Below are 22,156 nucleotides of genomic sequence, written 5' to 3' on the forward strand. Positions count from 1 at the left end.
ACATAGCCTTTTCTTTTTCTTTCTTTTTTAAAACCATTTTAATCTCTCCCATAGTCTGTGACCCTTATTATTTTTTAAAAAACTATGAATTCACAGAATCATTTGACTTTTTAGGTCACAGCCCTTCATCCAACATGTGAATGCTCTGCCACATTAACCCAAATGCTTCCCATCCCCTGCACCAGCCAAAAGACGAAGTTATGCACAAGACAGCCCACTGCATTGTTTTCATTATTAAAACTATCTTTCCTACGCTAAGGTGAAACCCTCTTCCCAAAAACTAATACCTATTTTGGACCCCACCAACCTCAGCACTGGCCCTGGCAGAATGGCTTTGGGCCAATCTCCAGCTTCCTTAGTTGTAAAATGGGGATAAGAACTGTATGTCATTGTGGGTGTGCAGATTCAATGAGGATGTTCTAAAGCATCTGGCACAACACAGGGCCTCCCTGAGCACAGCCTTTCTTAGGGTTAGGAAACCTCCTCTGCATGGCTGCTCTCAGAGATGCAGTGGCAGCTACTGTTTTCTCTCCTCCAAGCCAAATATCCCCATTTCCTCCCATTTTCTTTTTTTTTCTTTTTAAAATTTATTATTTCAGAGGGTAAGGAAGAGGGAGAGAGAGAGAAACATCAATGATGAGAGAATCATTGATCAGCTGCCTCCTGCGTGCCCCCTATTGGGGATGGAGCCTGCAACCTGGGCATGTGCCCTTGACCGGAATCCAACCCGGGACCCTTCAGTCCTCAGGTTGATGCTCTATCCACGGAGCCAAACCAGCAAGGGCCCATTTTCTTTTTAAAAAACAACAACATTATATATATAAATATACCTATTTTGTCAACTTAGCGTAAATTCCATACCCATAAATGTCATTGCAAGATAATATCTCTTTTCTCTATTGCTGATTAAATCTTCTCTCCCCCTCCCCCACCTCCAGGGTCCCCATATTTAACCCCCTGGCAAGCTGGGCTACGGGGAAGGCAATAGGTATGGATACTTTCTGGTTCTAAGGTGAGGGGAAGACAGAAGTGCCCCTCAGACATTAGGCTGTATCGGAGAAGCTTCCCTCTTCATTCTGGTACGATGTCAGCTCTCCCTCATCAAGGGTCACTCCCCCCTGCCCTCTCCATTCCTTCCTCTGGATTTCACAATTCTGGGTGGTGGCTCCATACGACATCTTCTTTCTGGGACTTGCAAGACTCTCATGGTTGAGTTCTATCTCCTCGGCTAATTCATCTTGGTCGATGATTCCACACTTCTCCTCGGAGAGGTTCTCAGGGTCGGCCCACTCCTGTTTCTCTCCCGAAGCAAAGACCCCATAGAAGATCACGCCACTGTAGTGCACCAGGGCAGCGATGAGGAACACATTCTGCCATTCCTCGCGGGTCTAAACAGGAAACAGTACTAATCATTATTTTAACAAGAAAAAGAGAGAGAGAGAGAGGAACAGAATGCTCTGGACAAAAGTTCCAGTCACCCCAAAGGCAATGTTGTGCTCCTGGGAAGACGTCAGAAGCATGCCCGGGATCCAAACAGAGTTTGAGTGTTTGAGAAATGAAAGTTACGACTACAATGAATATGCATTTTTTTAATTTATAAAAATACTTTACAAAATAAGCATCATGTAAAATACAGCTCTCTGAATATACAAAACAGGTTTTCACTCAGCTAGTAGGTTAAATGAAACTTGCTTTCGGAACCCACCATTTTTAATATCAGAGGTCTCAAATATCAGAGGTCTCAAATCAGAGGTCTCAAAAAAAATTTCCATTTGAGCCATGAAAATACTCAGTCTTCACTGTCAATAGCTTATTTATAATTACATTTTCTGTGTAAAATACCGTATCAAAAATAATGGGTATTTGTGTTTAAAGTTAAGGGAAGATAGTGACTAGATTTAGTAGGCATGTTATCAATCTTATCATCTCACTAACAGAGAGGGAAACTGAGTATTCTCTGACTGTAATAATCTCCAAATCCCACCTTTCTTTTCTATCAACAAATAAGAAACTTTGCCCAGAAGCATGGCTCAGTGGTTGAGGGTTGACCAGAAAGTCACGATTTGATTCCCGGTCAGAGCACATACCTGGGTTGTGGTGGGCTTGATCCCCAGTGTAGGGCATGCAGGAGGCAGCAGATCAATGATTCTCTATCATCATTGATGTTTCTCTCTCTCTACCTCTCTCTTCCTCTCTGAAATCAATAAAAATCTATTTAAAAATAAATAATAAATATGAAAAAATTGCCCATGCTTTTTCCCCCAAGAAGCTGAAAGACTTTCTGAAGTTATATTTGTAATAGGCAATCCAAGTTAAAATATATATGCATAACCCATGGACACAGACAATAGGGTGGCGAAGGCCTGGGGCGGGCTAGAAGGGGTCAATAGGAGGAAAAGAGGGACATATGTAATACTTTCAACAATAAAGAACTATTTTTTTAAAATAGTAGGGTAAAAACAACATAGTTTCAAAAATTCTTATTTGTAGAAAGCAGCATCCTGAAGCCTCTTCAGTGACAGAGATTAAGAAGCCATGTGGCCTGTGGCTGAACTCTGCATGGATCCTCTTTCCTGGTCTAAATGCAGAAAGGCTCAGTACTGACCGATGCCATACCCTTCTTAGGACGCGTCATTAATGTCTTATTTATTTTCTGTATCATAAGGAAATATAACAGCACTATTTTTATGCTGGAACATGTTAAGCAATAGATGGAAATGGGCTATAAAGTTTAATTACTTAGAATCATAAAACAATCTTGAGTAATTTATTCATCCTGAGTTGATTGCCTCAGTTTCTTCCTGTCTCTAAACAGTCTTTATGGTACTTGTCCCCACTACACACACACCTTTTATTTGTCAGTTGAGAAATTGAAACATGGAATCAAAATTAATCAGTCCTGTTGCCATCAATAAACAATAAATTAAAGAAGAAGGAGGAGGAAGGGGAGGAGGAGGAGAGGTGAGGGAAGGAAGAATGGAAGGAAGGGATTGAGGGAGAAATAAAGAGGGGAGATGAAGAGATGAAGAAAGAGAGATGAAAAATAAGATAAGTTCAAATGACTCAGCCAAGGTCAAGGACAAACATTTACAGGCTGGGGTGGGGCTTTGAAATCACAAGTTTGTGCAATATTTCAGTCCTCTGATCCTCACAGCCCAAAAGGAGGCCATTACCTTGTGCTTGGTCATTGCACCAACAATGAGTGGACAGACCATTCCAGAGAGGGTTCCCACTCCGTTGGAGATGCCCATGAGAATGCTGGCGTAACGGGGGGCAATGTCCAGGTGGTTGACATTAAAACCTACAGTGAAGCAAACCTCAAAATCAGAGTCAAGACCAGAATCCCAAATACATTTTGGAAACTACTTAGTTTCCCCCCAACTCTCATCAATCTATGCGGTTTCTTTTAGCATAAGACTAATGGGTACCTGTACAGAGAGGGCTGGGCTGAGGATTGTCAGGCTGTGTCTGCATCTAGAGGAAAATGTGCTGTGATTGATTAGCAATGTCTGCATGGACTCTCCATAGAGAAAATTAAGGCACTTGTGCCTTTTAGGTTCAGCACTCCCAAATAATGGTGTTTTCAATACTGAAAAGCAGAAAGCCTGGGTCACATTTATTCAGAGTAAACAATCACACAATCACATTCGGTGTGATGAGAATCAAACCCTGCCTCATAACATCCTCCCTTCCAGCCCTCCCTTCACTCCCAATAGGCCACCCTAGGGAAGTCTGCCTTAGTGGCCAAATGGCATACTGGCTAAGGTACTTTTTAAGTAATAAATTGCAGAGACATTGGCAGAATCCCCTGTAATTTACAAATACCTTCCATATAATACTTGATTTTGAGTCCATAAATCTATATTTTAATCATATCTCTAACATTTAAGTCATTTTAGGCCTTTGTTACCTCATCTCTAATATGGGGTATTATTACTACTTAAGTCATAAAGATGCTGTAATATGAGACCCAGGTGAAGTATGTATGTAATATCCCATGGCAAATAGCTAAGCTCTGCTAACTACCACAAGCCACCACTAACCACCATTAACTACTTCTACCACTACCACAACTACCAATACTACCACTAACCAGCACTACCACCACTAACCACCACTAACTACCACTACTACCACTACCATTACCAGTACTCCTCCTGCTATGATGTTGTTGCTAGGCATCTCCTCTCTTTGATCAAAAGATGCTGCTGCAGGGAGTGGTAAAATAATAACTTGCCAATACCTCACTATTCACCTGTTTATCAGGAGAAAAGAATGAGTGGAAATGGGGAGGAGTGGCGGCAGGGGAAGAGCCAGGCTGCAAAAGGGACAGCTTCAGGCTCTAAGAACCAACTCTACCAATATTGCCCAACAGTGCATTTTAGAGTCAGACAGGCCTGCCTCTGATAGCTTAATTGAGATGCAAACCTGGACAAAGGATTTAAACTTTCTGAATTCCACTTCTTCATCTATAAACTGGCATAATAATTCTTATACAATTTTTGTAAGAATTCACTTAAATAATGTATGTTCATTACATGGCACATAGAGGTAGAAACTAGCACATATATGGGTTTTTTTTTGTTGGTTATCCATATCTGTCTTGTTTCTATTTTAATACCTGAACTGGCAAAGTGTCTGGCACACAGTAGGCACTCAATAAATCATTATTTGATTAATTATCAATTTCAGCCATGACATGACAGTAGGGGGTTGTAATTTCTATTTATTAATTTTTGGGTATTGCTTTGCTTTTTAATTCTCTATTCTGTGCAAAGAACCTGAAAAAAGGAACTAAGATTGTTTGTCCTAATCAGGCACATTGGCTGGTTGCTTTTTCCTACTTCCATTCAGGAAAATTTTTGAGAAAACCTTTTTTTGTTGTAATAAACATGCCATCTCTTTCAGATCAAAGTGGCAGACAATTCAAATATGAAATAGCTGCAAAATTAATTAATCTTGCTGTTGATTTCAATGTGATAAACACTTATTAGAAAAGAACCCAGAGATAAGAAGCAATTAATGTGATTGTCGAGCATTATACTCCGATGCAAAGCCCAGGCATCTGTGTTCAGTTAAAGATAAGGTTCAATTAAATATTAGGTTTCTAGCTGCACAATCCTAGTGTTTAGGAGGCGGGGAATCACTGAGAAACTCAGTTTTGTGTGTGTGGTGTTTTTTTGTATCATATAAAAAATATTTTTGTTGGCATCCAAGCTGGGAGAGTCTGTCTTCTCTACATAGGACATTTCTCAAAACAGGCATCACCCATCCTTTGTATCTTTCAATGTCAGTCTTGACTCTCTCATCTATAATCAGCTCCTAAATTGTGCCGGTCTTCCTTGGCCTCTCTATTAACTCCTTATGAAGTTGGCAGGTAGTAGATCCCGAGGAACTGTCGCCCCCATGGCCACGGTCCCTCCCATCGTATCACTGTCAGGTCAAACAAGGATTGCTCTGTCCTTGCTACTCAGCGTGTGGACCACTGAGCAGCAGCTTTGCTGAGGAGCTTATTATAAATGCAGAATCTGAGGCCCCGCCCTGGACATGCTGAATCAGAACCTGCATTTTGCAAGATCCTAGGGTGAGTTGTGTGCACATTGAAGTGGGAGAAGGACTGGGCCATCGTGAATAATAACTGAACAATAATAGTAAATACATATTAATTTTGTTATGCCTCTCATACCAGGCTAAGGGCTTCTAACGCTTTATTTTCACTAGAATGTAAACTTTATGAGAATAGATTCTTTGATTTTTTTTTTCCAATGCAGTATCACCAATGCCAAGAACAGCGCCTGGCTCATGGGACGTGTGAGTAAATGCATTTCAGTTCCTTGCGATCTCTCAACAGCCCTGTGAGGTTGCCATTACATCTTTCCAATCTCTAATAGAAGAAACTGAGGCTTGAGAATTTCATAACTTAGCAATTTTTTTCTTTCATAAATAGTAAGCAGTAAAGAGAGGTCTCAAACCCAGGTCTATAAACCTCCAAACCCAAGTTCTTAGCTGCAAGCTACTTTTAAAGTAGACGTTTTCCCCTAAGTTAACTATTCACCAGATCTACTTATTTTGATACAATCAAGCCCCTATTTTAGGGTAGTTTAAACCAGAGGTTCCATATTTTTCTGTTCTGGGACATTACCACTCTAATCCTCCCGGCCGCCTGGAATGCTGGGAAGAGCACAGGCCTGGTGCCAGGCAGAACCGCCCTCAGTTCCTTTGCCACCGATTGTGTGACCACAGGAAAGTACCCAATTTTTCTGACTTTAGGTACCTCATGAGTAAAACAGTGATATTACTGTTTGTTTCCCAATGTTGTAAGACACAAGCAATTTATGTAAGGTGCTCTGTAAGTGATGGCTTTTAGTATTATGGTATGTTTTAAAGGCACAAGAACAATTGAATTTTACTTTTCACCCAGTTTTGCATGGGAGCTTCTGAAGTCTGTAAGACATGATACGGCAGCACTAGGACCTCTCCCACGCAGTAGACTGCATCCTGCTCCTATAAACAGGGGTGCTGACAGCCCCCCAGGGAGCTGAGAATTACAAGGATTGATGCACACACAGGGCTTTGAATAGTCTGACACAGAGTGCACTTGATCGCCGTTAGCTCTCGCCGTCAGCTCTCACTGTCACCGTCATTATTCTTACTATCTGTCCCAACCTGTTCCGAAAGTCACTTCTCTGCACCTGCATTTCCTAGTTTGGAAAATGAAGGTCACAGAGTAGACAAATCTAGAGAAGCTTTGCAATCTAAAAATCTCTGATTGCAGGACTAGATGTCAACTGAGCTGATGTTAGCAGTTCTCTAGTTGGAGGTGAGGGTTGAAAAGGTGGCAAGAGCCTCTGGTAGGTAGCATGACCTGGCTTGGGAGTATGAAAGTGCCACTTCAACCAGGGCACGTGCTTGGGCCTCCGCCCATGCCTCAGGGGTCGCCTGCACTTTGTGTCTTTTTCCAAGATGGAGAAACTGGGGACAATTCTAACTGCACAGGGCTCCTCAGCCCAGTCCTCAGTGATCTCACAGTCATTGCCAATAGGTGACATTCTCTAGCCAGAGGCCCTGCTCCATGGCAATGGCCTGCCTACTCAAGGAAGAGGACCCATTATAGTTTTCCTTCCTTCCTCCTAAGACTTGCTGGATCTATAGAAAAGATTTGGACATCCAAAGGACACTTTACCTGAAATAGCAAAGCCACTAAACCCCACAGCCAGCACCAGAAAGGAGATAGCCACCCCTTTGGTATGGGAAAAGCCAACCACCAGGAGTAAGGTTGCCTCCATGCCAAAACCTGCGAATGGAAAAACCAAGGGGGGGAAATGTCATTGTCATGTCACTCAGCCCAAGTTCATGAACTTATTACATAAGAATCTATTAATATTTCCATGGACCTAATGTTTAGCACATACATTCTGACACAGTGCTTACAAATATTACCCAGGTGTTTCTTGACTACATGACTATGCTACTGTTGCCCAGGTGACTATGCTGTTACCCAGGTGACTATGCTACTGTTGCCCAGGTGACTATGCTGTTACCCAGGTGACTATGCTACTGTTGCCCAGGTGACTATGCTTCTGTTACCCAGGTGACTATGCTACTGTTGCCCAGGTGACTATGCTTCTGTTACCCAGGTGACTATGCTACTGTTGCCCAGGTGTTCTTTGAGCCTTCTGACATTATCTATGCTTCTGTTGCCCAGGTGACTATGCTTCTGTTACCCAGGTAACTATGCTACTGTTGCCCAGGTGTTCTGTGAGCCTTCTGACATTATCCTGGTGCACCTTGAACACTAAATGGTCCAGCAGATTCCAATGAAGCCCCTGGGATGAGAGATGTTTATCATCAGTTGCTTCATGGGTAGTTGCCCCTGCAAATTCTAATACTAAAACTCTCCTTTATACTGCGAGTGAGTCCCCTTTGTTTACATGTTATGGCCTCTCACAGAAAAATAAAATGACCACACTTTAATATTTATTGCCAAAAGTGACCTTCTATAGAGAATAGCTGAAACAAAAAGCATAAAGCGAAAGTCTTCCCTTTCAGTTCACCAAACTCTGGGGCCTCAAAAGTCATGTGATATTCGCACCGAAAATACAGTGGGATAGAAGTGTTTTCTGTGCTTGTCATTCAGGATAAATGACTCCAGCACAGCAAAAAAGGACTAGGAAATTCTGAAGATGCTCCTCTGGCAATACACACACACACACACACACAGCCAACAGCAGACAGAAGAATGGTGACTTAAGTGCCATTTCCGGTATAAACATGCCCTAGGAAATGGGAGACAAGGATACATCATTCTCAAGACTGCTTATTCCAGACATCTCCACAAGACTGTCCATGGGTCCTTCAAAGCCAACATCCCCAAGTCAAGTCCTGTTCTCCTATTTCTTACTCATAAACCAACAAAGCAAACCATCACTCTTTCTTCTGCTCTAAATTAATCTTCTATCCACCTGTGTTTAGAACCCAGACTTAGAGTCAGACAGGGCTAGGTTCAGATTTCACCTCAAAACCACCCATTATGTGACCTTGGACAAGTGACTTCACCTCTCAGATTCCTTATCCAAAAAAGGGAGCTGATAACACAACCTTACAGGGCACCGGAAGATTGAATGAAATTGGGAATTTAAGGTAGTGAGCACAGTCCCTGGCACATGGGCACGGCTCAAAACATGGTAACCAAAAATCTAACACAGAAATCTCAAAAACTCCCTCTTTCTCGGCGTTTCCATAAGAATCTGTGGGGTCAGTCTCAGAAATATCTGTCAAAATCAACCTCGCCCTCTCCTCCTCTGCTGCTGTCCTAGGCCTGGGCCCCATCACCATCACCTGGACAACTTCAATAGACTCTTTACTGGTCTTCCCATCCCTTCCTCCTCTGCTCCATTTTCCACATCACTCTTTCTAAACCACAGGTCTAACCAGTTGTCCCTTTGCTGAAAACTGTTGTCAAGGGTCCACAGTAATAGTATAGTGTTATTTGGTAAGTCCCTCCTGATGTTCCTGTCTCATCCTCTGCTAGCCACCTTCCAGCTCACCATTGAGCCCATATAGCACCCTCTGCTGTAGTCCCACAGCGCTTCCTGCTATTTCCTAGAGACAACACTGTTTATGCCTATATGTATTTTCACCCACTGTTCCTTCACCTGGGATACTCTTCTCCCACCACTTATTTCTCTTTTTCTGGAGAAATGGTATCCTTTAAAGTCCAGTTCAAATATTACTTCCTCTAGAAAGCTTTCCTGACAACCCTGCCTTCACCCCCCAGTGAAGCTAACACCTCCTTCTTCTTACTCATAGAACTTTTCAACATTGCCTGGTATGAGTTTTCATCTGTGTTTCTGCCTCCTCAACTAAACTGTGATATTTTCCAGGAAAGGTACTGTATATATAGTACAGTACCTGCTGGGGGATGGACTTAGGGGCTTTTAACATCCTTTCCAGTGATTAGACATAACCTCCAAGATATACTCTGCAGTTCAATTTCATCTCTTTCTAGAAAAGCTGCTTAAACCGCATATGAAATCCATAGTACCTCCGCAGTTCATGATTTTTCTGACAGCAGTTGTGGTCAAAATTTGTCTGCTTCTTAAATAATCTGCCAGTTGTCCTCCAACAGGCACAATGATGGTCATAACCATGTGTGGGAGTGCCGACAAGAGCCCCACCTGGATGGAAAAGAAAACCAATGAGCTATTTTTAGCTGCTTTCTCCAGATGTACTGATTCCCTGTTCCCACCAGCTACCCTGCCTACCACCATCACCACTAAATTTAATCATCTGCTTAAATGGGACCCAGGTAGGCCTGAATTCTGTAATAAATAAACAATGAATGAGTGAATGATGATAAGAGTAGGCCTAATTGTCTCCTCTAGCAGATTGGAAGCTCCTAAGAGCAGAAGTGACTGATACATCATAGAGACCCCACCACCCAGCATAAGGCCTGGTACATGGTAGTTAAACACTTGGCACAGAGTGAATGTTCATGATGGCACCTACTTAGCTCTTCCCTGGTCACCTCAGACAGTACCTGGAGCTACACAGACATCTATCCCTACTAGGCTGCTGTTCTTCCCTTGTAGGAAGGGGGCTTAATTCCTTTCTTTCCCTTTTTATTAGATTTATTGGGGTGACTTTGGTTAATATGATCAAACTAGAGGCCCGGTGCATGAAATTTGTGCATGGGGAGGGGGGGCGCCTAAACCGGCAGTTGGACTTCCTCTCGCAATCCGGACCACTGGCTCCCTAACCACTCACCTGCCTGCTGCCGGCCTGATCGCCCCCTAACTGCCCCCTGCAGCTGATCGCCCCTAACTTGCCCCCCTGCCAGCCTGATTGACCCTACCTTGCCCCCCTGCTGGCCTGATCAACCCTAACTTGCTCCCCTGCCAGCCTGATCACTCCTACCTTGCCCCCCTGCAGGCCTGATCACCCCTAACCACCTCTGCCTCCCTCTGCAGGAGGCAACCTGGCAGGTTAGGGGAAGGTGCCGCCCCCATTACCCCGCTGCTGCTGCCATTGCAAGCCTGAGCCTGGGCCGTTCACAGCCGCCCATGGCTGCCTGAGCCTCAGCTCTAACAGCCACTGCAGCTTTGTCCAAAGGACATCTGGAAGGTTGTCCGGAAGACATCCGCCCTAACTAGCATATTCCCCTTTTATTAGTATAGATAGTTTTCAGGTGTAGATTTCTATATTACAAAATCTGTATATTGCACAGTCAAATGTTCTCCCATCACCATATACTAGTATTATAACAATTCTTTTATGATGATGGTTTAAGTTTCACCATTCATACCCTTCCTCCATGAAATACAGGCAACCTAATGACTGGGAAACATTTAAAACAGCTTGTAAACAAGGCCTTGGTCATTATTATCATAACCACCATAATGGAGATAGGAATGGTCTGCAAAAAAGCTTTAAAAGCAGCTTGTCACAGCTCTGATCCTTGCTATGAAGAAATTAAATAACTATGTATACTATGCACAGAATGTATGACTTGTCTGACTTCCAGGGCATTAGGTATTATACAACTGTTATAAATGATGATAAGCAATTTAATTACTTTACCATGCAAAGATTTTCTTAGTAGAAGCAAGAGATTTAAAGTTCGAGAACATTTGAAGCATCTATGTGTTTACCTTACTTATTGCAAATCCAAAGACCTCTTCAAAATAAGCAGGCTGACTTATTAACAGCAAATAAAAGGTCCAGCTTCTGCAAAAATTTGCCACAATGATTGCATAAACCGGCAATGATGTGAAAAATTTTTTCCATGGTGTATTAAATTTCTAGAGAGTAAAAATACCATGAGATTTTTATATTTAGGGAAATATATTGACATGTCACTTTTCTTCTTTTATCTATCAATTAAAGCTGATATTCAATATTATATTATATTAGTTTCATGGATACAGCGTAGGAGTTAGACATTTATATAATTTGCAAAGTGCTCCCCTAATAAGTCTAGTCCCCAACCAGCACCATACCTAATTATTACAATATTATTGACTATATTTTCTATGCTGTATTTTACATCCCCATGACTATTTTGTAACTACCAATTTGTACTTTTTAATCCCTTCATCTTTTCCATCCAGTCCCTCAAACTCCCACCCCCCACCACCGAGCAACCATCAGTTGACATGTTATTTTTCTTAAAAGGACAACACAATCACTAAGAGAAATACTCATAGAGAAGAGAGAGGCAAGTCTTCATCTATCCATCGAGACTTACACTTAGGCTAACCACGTTGGCTCCTTCTCCAATACTTGTCTCTATGTAGGTTCTCTCCTCCTGGGATATTGTTGGGTGAGCTGCCGGGCACTCATAGGCCTGCAACAGCCAAAACATGTACCAAATAATGCCAAACATACCTAAAACAAAAGGTTAAAACAGTTAAAAAACCAAAGGTTTGATGATATGGTCACATTCTCTTCCATCTCTAAATTTTCCCATTTTCAAAATATTCCCAAACAATATTATGTTCAGCTAGGAGAAAGTATTTTGTTGTTATTCACTGGTATTTGAAGAAAGAAACTCAGGTTTACTATAAATGTTAAATGAATCCTAGGTAGCCAAGTATTCCTTGATATCATATCGTAAACTCTCAGTCTATCCCATTACACAGTAAAATACCATCTCTATGAGTCACCCATGGGAACTCATGAAGTCAAATCACTCACCATAAATATAAAAGACGGAGGCCCAGCCAATGTACTGTACCAACACCCCCGCCAGGGGCATGGCGATCACTGCCCCCGCATAGGAACCTAGAACAAGGAAAGATGGAGGGATACTTAGCGATCTCATGCAAGCCCTCTCAACCCATTTGGAGTTCATGTGGTTGAGGATGAACCAAACTGAGCAGGAGTCAGAAGGCCTTTGTGCAGAGGGACAGGCAACTCCCAGTGTGCCTGAGCCCAGGGCTCCCAGGAGAGAAAGGCCACAAGGATGCCCTTGAACTTCACCCAGGTACCATGGAGAAATTAGATAAAGATTGCTCAGGCACAGCAATGTGAAACTGATGACAGGGTGGAATAAAAAGATGAGAAAAAATCTGAGGGAACTTAAGAAAAATTCAACCAGGCATAATATTGGGTGCTGAAGAAAGCAAGCGAAGAAACATGGATCTGCCTTCCAGAGCTCACAGTTGAGAAGGATTATCAAAGGTCTTTAAATAAGGAACTGCAAACTATTCAAGGATCATGATTTTTTTAGAGTCTTAATTTTTTTTTAATCAGGGAACAGTTTAATGGCAGGATGACCGGCATGGATGCTGTCTCCACCCACCTCCTGGATGAGTCAATTTTTAGGTTTATTTCTTACTCTGTAAATCCTTCACCTGGTAAATACTTACCTGTGTGTGGATGTTTATCTTGTCTAGACAAGATAATGAGGGCAGAGGCAGTGCCCTGGCCTCCGCTATCTCCGGCAGCTCCCTAACATCTGCTGGAGAAACATGAGCCCTGCAAACTCCCAATAAATACTAACTGAATAAAAGAAATAGCTATCTGAAATTCCCTCTGGGTCGTGAACGAAAAAATATCTTGCTTCAGAAAAAGTGAGCAGCGAAAGGCAATTCTGTATCCCAGAGGGCAATGCTGAGGAAGACCTTCAGGCGATGGGGGTTTAGGAGGAGGAGGTGAAATCCCATCTTTCTAAGCTGGGCCAGGCTGGTTGTGAAAGGCCCAACCCCGAATCCCAGATCTGGACATCATGGCACTGAGGAGGTCTCTCCATCCCTCTGAACCATTTTCCTCAGACAGAAGATGGGAGAAATCTCTACATCACGCGGCTGACTTGGGGAGAAAATGAACCATGTACGTAGAGATGTTTGGTAAGTCATAGTTAGTGATGCATAAACGCCAACTAAAACTGCTCTGTCACATACAGAATGATGGCACACTTTTTTCTTTTGCCTCGGACTTCCTCAAAGCAATAAGGCAAGCATTCCTGGGCATCCCAGAAAGAGCTGCACCCGACTCCGCTGTGTGTGTGTGGAGAAGACCCAATACCCTGGGGGTGGGGGTGGAGGCTCCTGTTTAGCTGATGCAGAGAAATGCCCGGACAGGGAGGGTCAGGGGATGACCAGCAACTAAGATGCATTGGGTGCTGTCTGTGTGCCCAGCGAGATGCTCGGTATTCTGAACCCGTGATTTTACTTAACCCTCTTTTCAACCCGACAAAGGTGGTACCAATATCACCCCCATTTTACAAGAAGGAAACTAAGGCTGGAGGAGGGAGGTAGGTTGCGTGAGGTTGCACAGGTGTCAGTGACAGCAAGCCAGGTCTGTCGGAATCCAAAGCCTTTACCCTGAGCTACTTAATAATCCAGGCCTGCCTCCCCCACTTAGAAATGCCCTGTAATTCCTCATAGTAAGAAGCATTATTTCATCCAGGGAATTTTATAACTTGAAGCTGTCCTTCTTCCCTGTCTACTACACAAACTCTTCCTCATCCTTCCGGACATGGCTGCATGTAAGCTCCTATCACACTGACCCACAGCCCCTAGCACACCCAATAGGCACTTTACCCTTATTGCAGGGGAGCTGGCTATGCCTCCACCCATCGGTGCGCTCACCACAGAGGACAGAGGAGCCCTCGAATGCTTGCTGAATGGCGTGGAGAGTGGGGAATGGCTGCATTGGGGTGGGAGGGTCCCCAGTTCTGTCCTCACTAGTTGTAAAAGTTTATATTTTTTTCCTCCCTCACCCTTTGTTTCCTCTCTAACAATGGCTGCAATTAGATGTTTTCTAAAGTCCCTTCTAACTCCAATATTTTTTAAGTATAAGCACCTTTTAGACCCCAAGCCTGGGTCTCCTCCTAATGGCATTTTGCCTTGGCCGTTCTTCGAAACCAAGGCCACACCTTAGCTGGAAAGGTAATAAAGCCTGTGACTTTGATCACCTACCTTCCTGTGAGAGTCAAACCTCTTCTGAAAGACACTAAGCATGAGGAGTGGCACTAGTCATACTTGTTTTGCTGGCAAATCAAAATGCAAAGCCTCACAAGTAAACCATGCAAGGAAAATTAGGTCCAGGACCTGACAATTCACAAGATTGGCTGGGGCAGTATATTCTACATGAGTTAGTATAAGGTCAGCAGTGTGGGTAGAAATGATCTTGGACGGCAAACAAGAGGACAGAAGTGGTTTCTGAAGACAAGAGAAGCTAAAGATGACAGGACATCTCAGTGGTGCCTGCAGTTCCAAACTGGGCACAAAATGGGCCCATTGGTGAGTATGTCACACTGACTGCCAGGGATGATGATGATGATGATGATGATTGAAGGAGATAAAGAGGAAGAACGAGGGAGAAATACAAATATTCACAGAAATAAAGAGGAAGCTTTATTTCTCCTTTAGCATACGCACAGGTTAGCTTCTCTTAGGAAAGGCACGTTAGCTTGAAAAATTCTGATCCTAATTCTGCCTAGGCCCCATTGTGACTTTTGCCACCTAAGGCATTTTTGTCTTCCTGAGCCCTCCCCGGCTAAAAAAAAAATATTTTTTAATATATTTCACAACTGTGTTGATTGATACCTAAAAGGAACTTATGATCCTAACACACTTACCACAAAAAGAGGTCGTGGCCAGTCGGCTTCTCTCCAAAGGTGGCGCCCACTTACTCCACATCCCGTGGCAGGCTGGGTAGGTCACACCCTGCCAAAATGGTTGAAAATAGATTATTTGATTTGACTCCAGTTTCTGTTTGTCTTTAAAATATGGATCCTGATTCTTTAATAATGGCTACAATATAAAAGCCCAATTCATAGACATGAAATAGCATGTGTCAGCTATTTTGACTGACAGCACAGATCTGAATACCAATTCAAAGGTAAGCACGGTGGAGAATGGGGGAGGAGGTCTTTATATTTCATATTATACAGAATATCACTATAGAAAGGGACTTGCCAGAAAGAAAGAAAGAAAGAAAGAAAGAAAGAAAGAAAGAAAGAAAGAAAGAAAGAAAGAAAGAAAGAAAGAAGGAAAGAAAAGAGAGAGAGAGAGGAAGGAAGGAAGGAAGGAAGGAAGGAAGGAAGGAAGGAAAGAAAGAAAGAAAGAAAGAAAGAAAGAAAGAAAGAAAGAAAGAAAGAAAGAAAGAAAGAAAGGAAGGAAGGAAGGAAGGAAGGAAGGAAGAAAAGGACTTCTGAGCCCTGGACAGGTAGCTCAGTTGGTTAGAGCATCATCCCCAATATGCCAAGATTGAAGATTTGATCCCCATCAGGGCACATACAAGAAAGAGCCAACGAATGCCTAAATAAGTGGAACAACAAATCAATGTCTCTCTCTATCTCTCAAATCAATTTTTTAAAAGGTCTCCTTAAAAAAAAAACTACTTTTCCATGGCTTTAACTACCACCTATGATGTTTGATTACTCTCAAATCTTGAAAGAAAGAAAGAAAGAAAGAAAGAAAGAAAGAAAGAAAGAAAGAAAGAAAGAAAGAAAGAAAGAAAGGAAGGAAGGAAGGAAGGAAGGAAGGAAGGAAGGAAGAAAGAAAGAAAGAAAGAAAGAAAGAAAGAAAGAAAGAAAGAAAGAAAGAAAGAAGAAAAGGACTTCCGTAATCACCTGGTGCATCCTCTCATTTTAAGTTACAGAATCTGAGGCTCAGAGCCATTATGTAAGTAGACTCTAGTCTTCATGGCTGCAATATTATGTTCTTCCCATCAAACCAGTATTTTTGGAAATGTGGTATATATCCTTCTAGTAAGACTAGAGTTGGGACTAGTGGAGCTAGTGCTACAACAACCTACATTTTTAAATATAATTGTGGCATATATATATATATTCTAATACACCTCAGAAAATAAGTAACTAGCACTTCATACTCCTGATTTCAAAGAATTGTTATGGACTGTCCAACCTATGAGGGAAGGTGTGGGGGGGGGGGGGGTAAGAGATCAACCAAAGGACTTGTATGCATGCATATGAGCATAATCAATGGACACAGAGGGGGTAGGGATGTGCTGGGGGAGGTGGCTGGGGAGAGGTCAATGGGGGAAAAAGGAGACTTATGTAATACGTTAAACAATAAAGAATTAAAAAATTTTTTTAAAGAGAATTGTTATGATGAGGTACTTTGTTTTTATGTTTTTTGGAACACTTGTTAACATTGGCTCCAGCTACCTTTGCACTATTATGGCAGAGTTGAGGAGTTGGCCAAGTCCTCTGGCTATATCATGCTACTTCCTTCATCGAGTTAAATCTCTTTGTAAAATACACTCTTAAAACTTTACAGATTTATTAATAAATCCATTTAAATTGCATCAGTGGGAAGAGCCCTTGCTATGTTTAGGGCTTCAGTTTCATCATTTATTAAACAAAAAGGGTTGGATCAGGTTATCTCCAGGATCGTTCCTTTCTCATCTAAAATTCCACACTCTATGAAATGGTCGTTTATTGTGTTTAAATGAAAGTGTTCATAATGGTAGTCATAGTCAGTGAGTTGAGACAGCAAAACAAGGCGGAAGATAGGAAAACTGAGTAGAGGGAGTTTCCTTCAGAAGCTGATTTTCCTAAAGGACCATGTTGTCTCCAGCAAAACATTGAAAACTGTGAGAGGAAGAATCTCCTACCTCCACCAGACCTTGCAAAATCCTGACACACATGACGCAGCCGTAATGCACTCTGGCTGCAGAAGGAATGAACATGTTCAAGGTCGACGTTAGGAAGATGGCGGCTCCAAAGACCCTGAGGGACCAAAAAACTGTGTTAGTGGGCAGGCCTGCGCACGGATGTGGCACTGCAGTTAAACATCAGAAACGAAAAATCAGTTCATGGAGGACCACTTTGGGAATTAACAGAAAGAAAAATAAATGTGTTACAGTCTAGTGTGTCCCAAACTAGACTGCTGGGCTGCCGGAAGTCAATTCCAGCATGACAGCAGGGTTGAATCTGGGAATGGCTGATGGCATTTCCCCAAACCTGAACAGGATACATTAAATTGATGGTTGGCTGCCGGACAGCACAGGGCATCTTAATCTACATGTTATTGCCTCCTACTGGCCAAATACCTGAACAGCCGTAGGCTAATTCTTCCATTCTGACAATGGACTCTGTATGAAACCCTGACCCTTTGAAGTGTATATCTCTGCCTCCCCTCAGGACAATTTGTGTTAATAAAAAGCATGGGGTCCTGAGACGAGGAGATCTTAGATCAGTGATGGCGAACCTTTTGAGCTCGGCGTGTCAGCATTTTGAAAAACCCTAACTTAACTCTGGTGCCGTGTCACATATAGAAATTTTTTGATATTTGCAACCATAGTAAAACAAAGATTTATATTTTTGATATTTATTTTATATATTTAAATGCCATTTAACAAAGAAAAATCAACCAAAAAAATGAGTGTCACCTCTGACACGCGTGTCATACATTCGCCATCACTGTCTTAGATCTTAGTTTCCTTTAAACTAGGCTCCTCTGACCCCCAAATGCCTTTCAAAAGTATGCTTCGTCTCTGGACTCCTATTTAATCTACGCACAGCTTTCTCCAGATTGCTGAGCCCTTCTAGATGCTGGAACAAGAACCCCAGCACTGGGCTGCTTTGATTCCCAAGCTCCAATCCCCAGACCAATCAGGGGCATGTGTTTAGCAATACAAGGATGTCCTGCCTGGATGAGGTCCTGATGCTGGAGACTGACCCGCATGTGGTGGGCTTGCTGGAGACCCACCACTCTGCTTGGTTCCACACAGCGGACCCATTCTGACCAATAGCTGGTGACTTGTGCACATTTGGGTGGTGTCTCCTGCTGCACAATTCTGCTCTCACGTTACCAGGAGGGGATAGAGACGATCTGAGAAGCATGCCGTGACGTGGGACCAGCCAAGCACAAGACAGGCTGTGTACCTGTCTCAGCCCCCGACTCTCTGCCCTGTGCCACTTGCCTTCTCCTCCCTGCCTTGACCAGCGTGGAAGAAAGCAGACAGCAATTTCTTCCTTTCTCACACCTGTTAATGATACTTCAGCCCATTTTATAGGCTGGGAAATTATGTATGATTTATTTTAGGGCAGAAATATGAGCAGTAACCCCAGGGGTCATAGGAGCCAATATTTTATCACTTTTTAAAAAGAGTATAATAGGTAAGTGACAATAAAAAGGGACACAAATTAGACAAGAATATAAGTAAATACAGTCTTGCTTATATATATTTAGATTCTATGATAGTGACTTTCAAACTTGTTTTTACCTTGGCCCATAAAACAAAATATATTTTCTACTGCAACCTAATACATATTCATACACACAAATGTAGCCAAAACAAGTTTTAAAAACCAAAACTTAAATGTACAATGAGCTAAGACATTTTATGCTATTTTATTCTATTTAATTATCTCCTCTCTCTCCCTCTCTCTCTCTTTAGAAAATGTTTCTCTCTCTTTAGAAAATGCTCATTGGTAAATTATTATATTGATTTTATACTATCTAAAGCAGTGGTGTTTTAGAATTTGAAATGCACTGCTTTATAAAATGCATATTTCACAAAATCCATGTACGTGAAGTCACACAGGACACACAATTGGAAGGGGCCTGGGGCATTCAGCACGCTCCTTTATGGTGCATATACACCCTCCCCCCGCCTCCCAGTGGCCATCCCCTTCTGCTGGAATCCCTCCAGTAACAGAACTCACTGCTCCTCGTGGCACCGCATTCTGGCTTGGCTACTTTTAGTTGTTCAAACACCTGCTATTGAATATCAAGGGCATTAAAGACATCTTACAATCTAGAGGCTAGTCCAGCCGTGGGCAAACTACGGGGATCCGGCCCGTTTGAAATGAATAAAACTAAAAAAAAAAAAAGACCGTACCCTTTTATGTAATGATGTTTACTTTGAATTTATATTAGTTCACACAAACACTCCATCCATGCTTTTGTTCCGGCCCTCCGGTCCAGTTTAAGAACCCATTGTGGCCCTCGAGTCAAAAAGTTTGCCCACCCCTGGGCTAGTCCCTACTCACATGACAAAACCTGTAGGGTACATGACGATGTTTACACAGGATCACAGAATGTCATGGGTCAAAGGGAACCCAAACACAATCTAACCCATGCTCCATTTCACAGGTGTGGAAACTGAGGCCCAGAGAAGGAGGGAAGGTGACTCAGTAGAGGGCACCAAGTGAGTGACTCAGAGTCAATTTTTTTTACTACATAATCACTTGAAGTATTGCAAGATAAATGAGATTCAGTAAAAAGAGATTCTGAAGAACGGGACCATATGGGATTGATATCTGCGAGTCACCTCTGTTGGAATGGCTCCTGTCTTTCACTCTGTACCCCCACATTGAGAGCCAGCTCTGCAGACTTGGTAGAAGTGCAAAGCCTGCTATGATCTGTGCAGCACTCATGTCATATCGGTTTATCTTACCTGTTAGCAGCAAACTTGTTTGAAATGAAACCACCTGGAATTTGGGTCACAATATAACCCCAGAAAAAAGAGCCATGGATAAAGCCCACCGTCTCTGGATCCCAGTTAAACTGTGCTATCTGAAAGTGAGAAATCAGATACAGTTATGTTTGTAAGAAAACACTTGCCCACCATTTTTCACTGAGGATCCTACACAATAACCCCACTAACCCCACGAGTTCCTTCTTTCTTTTGCTCATTCAATAATTTTTTATGGAGGGCCCTTGTGTGCTTAGGATATAGCAGTGATCACAAAAAAGTAGCTACTCTCAGGGAGTTCAGCTTGTAGTGAGAGACTGTATGAATTTACACATATGTATACAGTGGGACCTTGACTTACGAGTTTAATTTGTTCTGTGACGGAGCTCGTAACTCAAATTACTCGTATGTCAAATCAAAAAGTGAACGAGTGAGACACGTGATGCTGGGCTGATGTTGTGGCATTCACTGTGACGTTCGCTGTGCCAACTAGCGGTGGGGTATCTGAAGCTGGCTCGTAATCCGAATTTTAGCTCGCAACTCAAAGCAAAAAATCGGCCGAGAGACGGCTCGTATCTCGAAAAACTCGTTAGTCTGGACACTCGTAAGTCAAGGCCCCACTGTATATGATATATATATGTAGATATATATATATACCAAATATATTATATATACCAAATATATACACCATCATATATTATTATATACATGCATATATACCATTTACCTGAGCCCCCTTAGAATCATAATAACCTCCAATATGAACCATTAGCATAAGCCAAGCACTGTGTCAGGCACTGTGTTAGGCTGTAAACATGGTCCCCAAGAGGCAGACACACAAAATCCCTGGAACCTATGAATGCTGTCTTATTGGGAAAAGGTTTTTGCTGGCGTAATAAAGTCAAGGATCTGGAGATGAGTTTTCCTGGATTATCCAGCTGGGCCCTAAATCCTATGACAAGCATCCTTATAAGAGAAAGGAGATCTGAGACAGATAGGAAAAGGCCATGTGAAGACAGGCAGAGACTGGAGCAATGCTGCCCGGAGCCAAGGAATGCCTGGAGCCACCAGAAGCTGGGAGAGGCCAGGAAGGGTCCTCCCCTGGAGCCTTCGGAGGGAGCACCGCCCTGCAGACACCTTGATTTTGGACTTCTGGTCTCCACAAGAGAAACAATTTCCCTTGTTTTAAGCCACCCTGTTTGTGGTCATTTATCATGGCAGCCTTAGGAAACGAATATAGGTACTTAATATATTAGTAACAAATTTGATCTACAAAGTAGGTTTTTTTTATCCCCATTTCATAATAAGGGAAATGAAAGTTAGCAAATAATTCTATCTTCCTGCTCACATTTTTATTTTTTCAATTACAGTTTACATTCAATATTATTTTGTATTAATTTCAGTTGTACAGAATAGTGGCTAGACAATCATATACTTTACAAAATGCCCCCCTCCCCCCAATATTTCCAGCTGGCCCCAGACAAATACATTATTATTGACTATATTCCCTAAGCCGTACTTTACGTCCCCATGACTATTCTGAAACTACCAATTCCTTCCAGGAGGATTCTCCCCTCCTCTCAGCACCCTGCGCCTCTCCCCTGCTGAGGACATCTGAATAGAGACAGGTAAGGCTGGACCCAGCCAGATAGCCTCTGTTTCTCTCTGTGATTTTCTCTCTATCTCTCTCTCTATCTCTATCTCTATCTCTATCTCTATCTCTATCTCTATCTCTATCTCTCTCTCTATCTCCCTCCCTCACTTCCTCCATACCTCCCTCCCTCTCCCTCTCCCTCTCCCTCTCCAATCTGAACCCAGAGATTCTAGTTAAATAGCACTGAACTGAAACAAGTCCCACTGGAGTCAGGGACAGTTACTAGTAAGTCACCTCCGTGGCAAGGCAAAGTCTCAAGGAATTCGGCTTTGGAGAGCAGTGAGAAACCATAGAAAAGGCAAGAAAACAGTCCATGGAGAGACCCCGAGGATGGAGCAGATTCAGAGAGAAGCAGAGGAGAGACCATGAGGAGTGAGCACGCTGGAGGCCTTAGCTACGGGGTTCCTGGCTCCCAGGAGGTCCAGCTCCGCTCTGCCTTCCTGGCGGTCCTCTGTTCACGCCTTGGAAACAGTTACATAAAGACTCCTTTCCTCCTCACAGTGGAGAACAGCCTGGATTTCAGTCCCACCGCAGGCTGGGCCCCCCTGTCCAGGGCACAGACCGGACAAACTTACACAGCAGCTCTGCTCTCTGCCCTCCACTTTC

The 22,156-nt window shown here is 42.7% G+C and overlaps 1 protein-coding gene across 1 annotated transcript in view; it reads right to left on the minus strand.

Moving 5' to 3' along the window:
* Positions 1-814: 814 nt before the first annotated feature.
* Positions 815-22,156, minus strand: part of SLC17A8 (solute carrier family 17 member 8) — a 33,385-nt gene continuing 12,043 nt past the window's right edge. Inside the window, exons 4-13 of the mRNA XM_006084095.3 lie at positions 19,879-19,997; positions 17,089-17,203; positions 15,086-15,173; positions 12,196-12,282; positions 11,747-11,886; positions 11,151-11,300; positions 9,545-9,677; positions 7,184-7,294; positions 3,174-3,301; positions 815-1,388 (exon numbers count right to left, since the gene is read on the minus strand). Coding sequence (XP_006084157.1) covers positions 1,044-1,388; positions 3,174-3,301; positions 7,184-7,294; positions 9,545-9,677; positions 11,151-11,300; positions 11,747-11,886; positions 12,196-12,282; positions 15,086-15,173; positions 17,089-17,203; positions 19,879-19,997 — 1,416 coding nt within the window. The 3' untranslated portion in view covers positions 815-1,043. The remainder of the gene's footprint in view (positions 1,389-3,173; positions 3,302-7,183; positions 7,295-9,544; positions 9,678-11,150; positions 11,301-11,746; positions 11,887-12,195; positions 12,283-15,085; positions 15,174-17,088; positions 17,204-19,878; positions 19,998-22,156) is intronic.

This window comes from Myotis lucifugus, unplaced genomic scaffold (assembly GCF_000147115.1).
Source record: "Myotis lucifugus unplaced genomic scaffold, Myoluc2.0 scaffold_10, whole genome shotgun sequence".
Lineage (NCBI taxonomy): Eukaryota > Metazoa > Chordata > Mammalia > Chiroptera > Vespertilionidae > Myotis > Myotis lucifugus.